This window comes from Pectinophora gossypiella, chromosome Z (genome assembly GCF_024362695.1).
Source record: "Pectinophora gossypiella chromosome Z, ilPecGoss1.1, whole genome shotgun sequence".
Classification (NCBI taxonomy): Eukaryota; Metazoa; Arthropoda; class Insecta; order Lepidoptera; family Gelechiidae; genus Pectinophora; species Pectinophora gossypiella.
Window position 1 is genome coordinate 595,416 of NC_065433.1, and position 11,812 is coordinate 607,227.

The window sequence follows — 11,812 nt, forward strand, 5'->3', positions numbered from 1 at the left end:
CGAAAGAAATCCAGCAGCCGCGTCGCTGCTGTTGCATATTCTACATTTTTTAATCCGTCGACTTATTTCGTGGTGCGGATTCTTATGTTAAACTTATGTAACACAAGTTTTAAACCATTTTCATCTTTTCGACCAATTTATAGCTGATTATTTAAAATTATGTGCTAGAATAGTTGTAATGATTAATATTTTGAAAAAATTCAAACACAAAAGAAATCACACAAAAAATGTTTTGGCGTTTACACTTTAACGGTTCTAAGGTACATATTGAACATCGAAACATATTTGAATTGAATTCGTAAAAAAACGAACAAAGTTTGTAAACTTCGGTATATACTGGGTGTTAGTGACATCGTAACGAATACTGAGGGGGACGATTCAGACCATGATTCTGAGTTAAAATCAAGTGGAATTTTCCGTCGCAAAATTCATGATTTTTTTAATTATTTTTTTAATTATTTTCAATTCTATAATTTTGCGATCAAGAATTCCACTTGATATTAACTCAGAATAATGAGCTAAATCATCCCCCTCAGTATTCGTTACGATGTCACTTACACCCCGCACCAGTACATACAGGTAGCCATACAAGTAGGTATGGGTGTTAGTTACACCGTAACGAATACTGAGGGGGATGATTCAGACTATGATTCTGAGTTGATATTAAGTGGAATTTCCTGTCGGAAAATTCATGAAAATGTTTGTGTTTTCTTAAATTATTTTCCATTCCATACTTTTGCGACGGAAAATTCCACTTGATATCAACTCAGAATCATGGCCTGAATCATCCCTCAAAGTTTTCGTTACGATGTCACTAACACCCTGTATAGCTACACGGAGAGAGTGGAAGAAAGCGTAAGTAAGTGAAACTCCGTGGGCTACGCAGGAAACCAACCAACGGGAAGACCGCGTGATCCTATGTATGCATGCAATTAGTTTTGCATATATGTAAGGTTGAAAGTAGCGCCGTATATTAAGAAATTGAAGGGCAACAGGTTAGCATGGTATGGGCATGCCCATACCACACATATCACTACATGTAATGAGGAGGGATGGAAGGCATATAACGAGGAAAATTATGAGGGGACGACCCAAGAAAGTGTGGATGGATTGTGTGAAGAAGGATTTGTGTGTGTGAAAGGTGTGAGTACTGACACTTCACAAACAAATCCAGAATTAGAGGGCATGGCCAGAGCTAAACAGTATACTATATTTATGTTGTCCTTATGAAGGTCGGGGATGCAATGAGTTAGTGTAAAATGAAAGGAAATGCTGGAATGAGAATTTCGTAATTTAAAATGATTGACGGTCAGAACGAAAGGCCAGTATGTGCAGAGTTTGTACTCTGCTACAGTAATGATTGGAAGAGAAATACATGTTGTGCCGAGCGCATTTAGAATAGGTTAAGGGCAGTAGGTTGACGTGTGTAAGGCTTACATTCAACAGCACGCCCTTGTCGAGCAGGCTGTGCTTCTTGGCGGTCATGACGAAGTAGTGTGTGTCGTCCTTGTAGTAGACGATGTTCTCGAGGTCGATGCCCGTCACCTCGTACAGCTCCTTGAAGAACTTCTGGTTGAATATGAACGCCACGCCGCTGATCTCCGGCACCTGCGTGTCATTATCATAATCATTATTATTATGCTGACGAAGAGATGTATGTGTATATTATCTAGTCTATGTAATATACAGTGTGGTATGTAATATACAGTGATATCGTAACGAAAACTTTGATGGGTGATTTCGGCGATGATTCTGAATAGATATCAAGTGGAATTTTCCGTCGCAAAAGTATGGAACTGAAAATAATAATAAAAAAAACACTAAATTTTTCATGAATTTTCTATAGGAAATTCCACTTGATATGAACTCAAGAATCATAGCCTGAATCATCCCCCTCAGTTACGACGTCACTAACAAACTGTATTCATATGCTGCATGATCCCGCTATATCATAATCATATTATTTAATATCTCCTGTAACCAAAGGTTGCCTGGGCGAGATTGCTGCGTAGCAATAAGCCCGGGTATTGTACTCTTCAACTCCTCTTTTGTTAATAATTTCGTATTTCGTGTATGAGGTGTACCTCGTGTGTTCATAAGTTTTGAGACGGAATAAAACTAAAATACACTTCTCATCAAAAAAATCGAAACACTTCCGTTTTCATTGTTTCTGTCCGAATTTAACACAAAAAAGAATTCATACGATGAAAAAAAATTATGAGATTAAACGAACTTACCTGTAAGTGAAGTTCTATCTCAATTATACGAAGCTCCTTGTTCGAGAGGTTTTAAACAGTGTAGTCTACGTCTTATGCTCCAGCATCGTCACAATTTTCAAAGCTCATATCCAAAGCTAAAAAAAAAAAGTTAGTTTCCCGCTTCCTGAACGCAGCTGTCAACTAATGTCATTATGTTTAAAGCATGTTTCATGGACAACTCCATCACCTGTGGAAGCTTTAGGGCGGGATATTAAAATTGAAGGGAGGGAGTCCTCTCGAACAAGGAGCTTCGTATAATTGAGATAGAACTTCACTTACAGGTAAGTTCGTTTAATCTCATAATTATACTCGCTCCTTGTTCGAGAGGTTTTAAACAGTGTAGATGTTCAAAGTTTAGTTGGGAATGAAACATTTAAATTGAAGCGAGTACCAATAATATGATTATTCATTAATGAATAAAGTACATTGTTATCACGAAGGCTAATTAAGCTGCCCATGACTTTAATCCCAATAAAGGCAGTGAGAGGCACAGCCGTCGCCTGATAAACTCAGCGCGGCGTTCCACCAAACGTTTTGATATTATCATGTAAAAAACAATAAGAATAATAACTGTTCGCTAAACAAGTTTCACCAGTTCTCAAGAATGGAATCGATATTATGTATGTTATATAATATATGGTTATACTATACTGTACTAGAATAGATACATAGTTCTAAATAATTAAGTTGAAGTTGAGCAAGTACATTAAATACCTATTCCACATTACTATCAATTTCACAACAAAAGAACTACACAAGAACAAATTTCTGAATGAGCTCAACATCAAGATTTGCTATAAGAGCCTCACAGGGACCTCACCATAGAGCACATTTCCGAAGCTCTTGAACAACAACGATAGTTATAGTCGAAAGGACTGTGAGACTTCATCATATAGTATAACACTCATTTTTCATTGGCATACCAAGGGCTACAATAATTATCAAAGTTACACATTATTTGTTTACATACATAAAAGAAGAAGAAATACATAAAGAAGAACGGGTAATGACGAGGGCACCCAGACACAAGATTGATTGTAACATCCTGTGCTAAGTTGGCAATTGTTGTCGACATTGAGTAGTTAAATGAATCCTAAGACAACATGTCAAATTGATTAGAGAAAATACAAATATAAGTGCAAGTAAGAATTTCGATACATTTATTCAAATGACCTTTTTCATTAAAATATTCAGAACCACTGAACTAAACTTTCCTCTTTATTATAAGATATTGTTAAATGAGGCTGAAAGTATAAAGAGGGGAAGTGCATTTACATTATGTACTTGTGTGATAATTATCTTCGTAATAATTAAGATTTTGTTTTTCTTAAAATAGATTACCTGAGCCCAAGTTATTGTGTATTACCTAATATCGACCATATGGGCTTGGTAATAATATTTAGTATATTTTTTATGTGGTAATAATAAATATAACTTGTTGTGGATTTTTTTCCTATTCCTCTATGCAACCTTTCACCCACCAATCAGATGATAGAACAACGTACACACAACACATTAACACACGTAACATTGTTTACGCAGCTATCTCTTTAGTGTAATAATTATTGAATTTGTTTTTAGGACAGTAATAGTGACGTCCTATTATTTACTGGAAAAAATAAATAAATGAATAAAACATATTTTACCCTTAGGTGTGCAGTTACATATAAGGATAACATTAATTTATTAATTATCGGTCGTGTAGGTATATTATCATCGTTCGTAAAAATCATCCTTTCCTTTAACCTAACTTAACATGATCCTGTTGTTTGCACAGGGATTCACTTCTCGTACCCATCCTGAAGATTTAATATGTCAGGTTATTTAGTGAAGGGACCTGCCTGATTTACGTTACAACACTAACCGAAAAATAAGATAAACATATATTTATCATGAAAATATTATTGTTACTTCTCCACTGCAGTTTGGTTCCGATTGATTAAGTGGAGGGACATTATTGTTGTAATTTTTATATTAATTGTAAACTGTGTTTTGGGCTGATCAGCAACAACATAATAAATCTACAACAACATAATTTAGAGAAAACGCTAATGGTGATGTAAGTTATATGTTACTAATGAACTATTTTTCCTTCCTTTTCACCTATGAGTTAATAATAAAAAGGGCAACTATTCTATCTAACCGAACTAGGTATCAATATTTTACAATTTCGAATGTAATACTTGAAGGAAATTTTCATTGAAGTTATAATATTATCAGGTAGGTACCCCAATTTATACTGAGATTAGTATTGTTATTCCTGATTAACAAAGACAGGATTTGAATTCCATGTCTTAATGATTATGCTAAAACTTTTAGTGATAGACATTCGGAATTAATTTTACCAGAATTTTGAAAAATATATTTGCTTGTGCAAATTTTCCCATTATAACTTTATAGGGAATTCTTCCTCCTCATGAGGTACTATTCTTAAACGGCCTTGCTGCCTGGGCCACTGTTGATACTAATGGCTGTGAGACTGCTAATACATCTGGTTGTAGCTCTGCTACTACTGCTGGCTGTAGGGCTGCTGGTACTGCTGGTTATAGCACTGCTGATCATGACTGGTTGCATCACTGCTTTTATTGCTGGCTGTGGGACGGCCTGCTGATACTGTTCCTTGTGGGCTTTCTGTTCATGCTGTTGGCTGTGGGGCTGCCTGCTGATACTGTTGTCTCTGTTCCACAGATCCTGTTGCTATCTCGTTTACTCACTCTTCGGGCAATGTTATTCATTATTATTTATGTGCTATTTGAATTTTATGATGTTGGTTGAAAGAATTTAATAGCAGTATTCTCTAACCATGTCTTGTGTACAGTTATCTCTTTTGAAAGTAATCTCTGACATTACATACTTTGATTTCTAGCACAGTTGAGGTTGATTAATAGAACAGAGGCTTTTAGGTTTTGAATTGTCGGTTATTTCTTCAGAATTTGTACTCTCATTATTTTATAATAATCAATTTGACATAATAGTCTATTGTTTCTCAGCATTAGTCTAATCTTGAGTTTCAACATGGGTAGGTAAGCCCCGACAATTCAATGGTTTATCTTCGATTCCTCAAGTGACAAACCAAACATGGAAATAAAAGTATAAAAAATAGTTGGTCTATGTTCTAGCTATCTACTAGCGTTTAGCAAAAGGCGATACTTGTAGTGGTAGCTTTATGTTATTTGAGTTGATACCATCAAGTCCATTGTCTATCCTCTAAGTGATAGCTCTAGGTATGGAAATGAGAAATAGGTATATAGCGCTTGCTAATGCCGACCATAATCGTGGTAGCTCTTATATTAATAGGGTTCATACCATAAAGTCCATTGTCTATCCTCTAAGTGATAGCTCTAAGTATGGAAATGAGAAATAGGTATATAGCGCTTGCCAATGCCGACCATAATCGTGGTAGCTCTTATGTTAATATGGTTCATACCATCAAGTCCATTGTCTATCCTCTAAGTGATAGCTCTAAGTATGGAAATGAGAAATAGGTATGTTAGCGCTTGTCAATGGCGACTTTCTTAGTGGTAGCTCTTACATTCATTGTGTTGATACCTTCAAGTCCATTGTCTATCCTCTAAGTGATAGCTCTAGGCATGGAAATGATAAATAGGTATATTAGCGCTTGGCAATGGCGACCTTCCTGGTGGTAGATCTTTTGTTAATTAGGTTGATACCATCAAGTCCATTGTCTATCCTCTAAGTGATAGCTCTAAGTATGGAAATGAGAAATAGGTATGTTAGCGCTTGTCAGTGGCGACCTTCCTAGTGGTAGCTCTTATGTTCATTGCATTGATACCTTCAAGTCTATTGTCTATCCTCTAAGTGATAGCTCTAGGTATGGAAATGATAAATAGGTATATTATCGCTTATCAATGGCGACCTTCCTAATGGTAGCTCTTATGTGCATTGTGCCTTTAAGTCCATTGTCTATCCTCTAAGTGATAGCTCTAGGTATGGAAATGTAAAATAGGTATATTAGCGCTTAGCAATGGCAAACTTCCTAGTGATAGCTTTTATGTACATTAAGTTGGTACCATCAAGTCCCCTGTCCATCCGCTAAATGATAGCTCTAGGTATTAAAATAAGGCATAGGTATATTTGCGCTTTGCAACAGTCTTAGTGGTTGATTTTTATGTTAATAGGGTTGATACATCAAGTCCATTGTCTATCCTCTATTGTGATAGCTCTAAAGGGAAACAAATAGTCTGTCTATTCTCTAGTCAGACAGTTCACTACTAGTGCTTAACTAGGTGACTCTCCAAGTGGTGTTCTCTTGTTGGTTAGGTAGGTACCAATAATCATCACCCATACGTTGGAAGCTTGAATTATAATAAGATTAGAGTAATTTGGAAGAAATTGCTTACTATAATAAGGCTATCTTTTGCCTGTACTCTCTTAACACTCTTTCTGTTTTTATTGTTAGGGTATATTATCATCATCTTATATTGTAAGTATCATTCGGAGAAGATAACATTATTAACACCACTTAACAGAGACTGTGAGAAGGGATTATGTACTGTTATAATATATATAATATCATTTTTAAGTATGGTTATCTTGTAGTAAACCAATTATAATCCTCTAAATGTTTTAAGTGTTATCTTGAATAAGTTATGTATCTTGTCTACCAATGGTGTAGATGACCTCTGTGATATTGAGTACTACTGTGTCATAGGTACTTCTTGATGAACAGGGTAAACATGAAGTGCTTCTGTCATCTAATTATCTGAACTTGTCAAATTATTTCCGAGTTAATTATTTACTTTTCTATGCCATTCTGCGGTTATATTTCACTGGTTCTCTTTGTTTTATAATAAAACTGCTCATTTCATTCGCTGATAGTAAGTTATCAACCGCAACATAAGCCAAGAACACAATTACAAAAAGAAACAAAAAATTTTTTTTTTTTTTTTTTTGACAGATGAAAAAATAAAAACGCGGCAATCAGGGACTGAAGACAAGGCTTAGGCCTATTTTGATCGTGATTTTCGAATATTAAATTACTAAAGTCAAGACTGTATAGTCCTCAGATCTTTGCCTGCCTTATATAAGGCGAATTTAAACAACATCAACATCGGAATAAAGTATAACTTTTAAATCACTGTTATAACACGAACACGATACAATTTTAATATTATTATTATTTCTGTTAATAAAACTAGTTACTTTTATTAGTAATAAGTACCAACTTAAGTTACTTCTTCGAATGTTAGGATTATAAAATTATAACCTCAAAAAAAGTAATTTGTTTTCGACAATAAAAGGAATTAAATTGAATTGATCATAATTATATCTTCTCTTGTTTTAGTAGATGGATAATGTTAAGACTTACCAGTATAATCCACGTTTTGTTTTATCAAAAAGAACTTACGCTCGTCGTCATCCACATTTTTTCTTTGGTACTGTTTCTAGCTTTTTTAGAGAAAAAAGCACTTGATTATGTAAGTAACAGATTTTTCGCACTATATCAATCATGTTTTTGTATTAAATATTAGTTTTCAATTAGTTTATTTACGGAGGCGAAGTGACGCGCCGGTGCACAAAAACCGTTATGACATTAGTTGACAGCTGCGTTCAGGAAGCGGGAAACTAACTTTTTTTTTTTAGCTTTGGATATGAGCTTTGAAAATTGTGACGATGCTGGAGCATAAGACGTAGACTACACTGTTTAAAACCTCTCGAACAAGGAGCGAGTATAATACATAAATGTATAGCTGGCAGTTTGGCCATTACAGTAATAAGCGAAAATTCTAAATTCAAAATTAGAATTTCATTTGTTTATCTTATAAACGAAATGAATCACTGTTTTGAGACAAATGTGTGTTTAGGGTTGGAGTACATTTAGCGTTTAAAAACTAAAAATTGGCGCCTATCCTTAAACTTTTTGTTTTTTATTTCAATACTGTGACTTTGGGACGTCTGAAAAAAGGTTTTTTTTCTAAAACGTATGAATACTTCGCCCACAGAAGCCGCCCAAGTTGTGGCATTGCTGGATTCTGGCCTTAGTCAGCGTGTTGTGGCTGCAAGACTGCATCTAAGCCTGTCATCTGTTCATAGAGTCTATAAACGTTATCGGGAGACTGGTTTGTTCACGCGCCGTTCAGGATCTGGCAGGAATCGGGTCACTTCTGAGCGAGATGATCGATTTATTGTAACAACTTCTTTAAGAAATCGACGCCTTAACGCTTTTCAACTGCAGCAGCGGCTTCGTGTTGTACGAAGGGTGGCTGTAAGTGACTCTACAATTAGAAGAAGGTTGAAGGATCGTGGACTGGTACCGCATAAGCCAGCAAATGGGCCGAAATTAACTGCAGACCATCGAAGAGCGCGCCTTAACTTTGCACGTGAGCACCTAAATTGGTCATACCTACAGTGGAGCAAAGTTCTCTTTTCTGATGAGTGTAAAATTATGCTGTGTGGTAACGACGGAAGGAACAAGGTCTACAGAAGAGACGGAGAACGCTATGCACAATGCTGCATTGAAGAAAAGGTCAGCTATGGTGGCGGTTCGTGGACGGTTTGGGGAGGAATCAGCGCCGACGGTAAGACAGAGCTTGCTTTCGTGTCTGGGCCACGTCTGCCTGCACTAAACTGTCATCGGTACGTCGAAGAGTGTCTCGAGCCTCATGTGATGCCCTATGCACATTTTATTGGCAACGGCTTCATATTCATGCACGACAATGCTAGGGCTCACACCGCGGGCGTCGTACGAGATTATCTTAACGAAGTCGATATCTCTATTATGGAATGGCCAGCAAGAAGCCCGGACATGAATCCCATTGAACATCTGTGGGATGAATTAAAGAGACGAATTCGAGCAAGAGATCCTGCCCCAGAAACACTTAGCCAGCTGCAAGATGCAATCCAAGAGGAATGGGACAATATACCACAGCATGTGATCGTGACTCTCATCCGATCGATGAAGAACCGTATGGAAGCAGTAATTAGAGCTCGGGGAGGGAATACAAGTTATTAAATAAACGTTTTTAGCTTTTTTTTTCATTTACGTGTGTTGTTTTATCCATTTCCTTTATACTCCATACGGAATAAAAATGACTCATTTAACAAAATACGAAACCTATGAAAAATTCATTTAAATTTAGAACATTAACATTAACACCCGTATTCTAAGATGTTTACTCAAAACTGCCTTCACTCGGTCCTCAGCCAAGGCCACCTTAAGGGATTCTCGAAATCTCCTTGAAATCGGTATTCTTAGTTGGCACCTCAACCTTAACGGAGGTTTCCTCCAGTGAGGAAGAGTGGAGGTATGACGTCATTGTTTTCGTATTATTTTGTTGGCAGCATGATAGAATTCTGTTGGCTGTGGTCACGTTTGTAGTTTATGGGAACATTTAAACGTCAAACAAATTGTCAAATCGACTTTGACAGTTGATTTCGCGGTACCGGCTTTGTTTATTTCAAACACAAATTTCAGACTACTTTGCACTGAGCAAGTATCATCCGTCCCAAACTACTTTGTGGAGTGTGAAAGTGTTTATTAGATTTGTAAAAGTGTTTATCAAGTCAAAATGTCGAGCGGATCAACAAGACAAACTTTCACTGAACATGAAAAAGTGTGTCTGCAGGAATTAGTTTTGAAATATAAATTAAATTCTGCTGCAACTATTGGGGCTGGAAATGCAAATGTAAAAAAAATGGCTTGGGTACGACTTACACAAGAATTTAACTCCATTGAGACCAATAGTAAAGTAAGTACCTAAATGTAGCACATAATATTAATTTAATATCATTCCTGATTTTGATTAAACTTACAAACAAACCTTTGATTTCTTTTAGCGAACAGAGGCACAATTAAAAAAATGTTGGGACAATTTAAAAACCAGAAGAAAACAATTTCTAGCACAAGAAAAAAGGTAAAATATCATATACTTTCTTAAAAGTAAATATTTAATTATTTACTATTGTTACAAAACACAGTGCAATGCTGTAAGTAATGTTATTTTCATTTGAATTTGGAAGGGAACGCATGAGGACCGGAGGTGGGTTGTATGCAGCTAGTACCTCTCAAGGCTCCCAGGAGACTATTGATGCTGCTCTTTTGGATGCCACAAATATAGAGCTACAAGGCGTGTTTGATAGTGATAGTGGTGAGTTATCAGGATATACCTACATACCTTATTCCACTTACTAAATAGTTTTTATTGATATCTCTTTTCTATGTTCAGTTGAAAGTTAATAGAATTTCACCGAGTGGCTCTTGCAAGTAAAAATTATAGCAATTGATAACATTTTCATTCCAGATATGGTGTTGGACCACAACATGTTAGCCCCAGTACCCGATCTCCCTGCACCTGCAGCCCCTGCAGCACCCGCTAATACCTCACCTGGCGAAGGACCATCCCAAATACAAAGTATAATAGTTAAGCTATATTTTTTGCCACTTCTAACACATTAAACAACATATTTTTTTTGCAGAATACATATGTTATGTTTTGCCTTTTTTGCAGGAGCTATTCCTGTGGAAGTTGATATTGAAATAATGGATATTCCATATCGTCCATCAGCCGGGTCTCGTCTCTCCGATTATGAACCACCTTCTCTAATTCAAGGTATTTTCTTATATATTTTCTTAAGTTGATTATCTAGTACATTTAAACAAAACTATAGGCTTGATTATTATTACAAGTAATCTAAACCAGTGTGAAGATTTTAGAGATTTTAAGAAAGAGGTGTGTTTAATGGACACTTATGTAACCTTATTTAAGTAACATATTTGGAATTGTTTATTTGTAGAGCCTGTTCCTGTGGCACAAGTAGAGCTACCTCGTCGACCATCAACTGGATTGAGAGAACATGATTATGGAGCACCTTCCCGAACTCTAGGTATTCTTATTATAGCAATATTGTTGAACAAAATCTGCTTTATAAGTAACTAAAATAATTTCTAATGTATTATTGGTAACATATTCCTAGAAACCCCATGCTGATCTTGCGCGACCCAACTCCGTCCACAAAAGTTTTTAGAGCTTTCTTATCTTTTGTTTACATTCACATCTGTGAATGTGATGGCCATCTGTCAGCACTTGTGGTGACCTTTTTTTATATTAGCCAGTTAAACGTATTCACTTCGGAGTAAAAAGGGTCGGTTAAAAAATATTTTTATTATAAGTAACTGTGTTTCTTAAGCCTGTGAACTTTCGTGCGTTTTAACATATCTTCTTGTTACGTTTCAGCTTCAAAGAATATTCGGGCTCATGTAATTAACCAGGAGTTCACCTTGCGAAAAGATAGATATCAGGTGATAGTGGACAGGGAGGAGGAGCTACACAAATTGAGGATAGCAGAGCGGGAGTGGCTCGTGAAGGCAGCTGAGGAGACATATCATAAAGCTCGCCTTGAAAAGGAAAGTGCGCAGGAGTTGCTGCTATGCAGCCGGGCTAAGCGAGAGCTAGCAGAGCTGCATCTTTCTAGGGAAAGAAAGAAATAAATTGATAGTTTTTATTACATTTTTTTTATTGAGCGTATCCTTTGTATTTGGAGCAATAACTAATTTTAACTATGATACAAGTAATGGAATCTTAAAGAATATTTCT

The 11,812-nt window shown here is 36.2% G+C and overlaps 2 protein-coding genes across 6 annotated transcripts in view; one reads left to right on the top strand and one right to left on the bottom strand.

Moving 5' to 3' along the window:
* Nucleotides 1-11,812, bottom strand: part of LOC126380057 (F-actin-monooxygenase Mical-like) — a 72,285-nt gene that overhangs the window by 26,252 nt on the left and 34,221 nt on the right. For all 5 annotated transcript variants that reach the window (XM_050029228.1, XM_050029227.1, XM_050029230.1 and 2 more), the window contains exon 7: nucleotides 1,438-1,608. In XM_050029228.1, the coding sequence (XP_049885185.1) occupies nucleotides 1,438-1,608 (171 nt within the window). The remainder of the gene's footprint in view (nucleotides 1-1,437; nucleotides 1,609-11,812) is intronic.
* Nucleotides 9,383-11,720, top strand: LOC126380143 (uncharacterized). The gene is made up of 7 exons (XM_050029401.1): nucleotides 9,383-9,967; nucleotides 10,056-10,132; nucleotides 10,239-10,366; nucleotides 10,520-10,630; nucleotides 10,727-10,828; nucleotides 11,013-11,102; nucleotides 11,453-11,720. The coding sequence occupies exons 1-7, from the start codon at nucleotides 9,788-9,790 to the stop codon at nucleotides 11,704-11,706; spliced, it is 942 nt and encodes a 313-aa protein (XP_049885358.1). The 5' UTR covers nucleotides 9,383-9,787; the 3' UTR covers nucleotides 11,707-11,720.

Coding starts and splice junctions, on each gene's coding strand:
- LOC126380143 (XM_050029401.1), top strand. CDS start 9,788: ATGTCGAGCGGATCAACAAGACAAACTTTCACTGAACATGAAAAAGTG. Junction 10,631..10,726: donor AGGACCATCCCAAATACAAA/GTATAATAGTTA, acceptor CCTTTTTTGCAG/GAGCTATTCCTGTGGAAGTT. Junction 10,829..11,012: donor ACCACCTTCTCTAATTCAAG/GTATTTTCTTAT, acceptor GTTTATTTGTAG/AGCCTGTTCCTGTGGCACAA.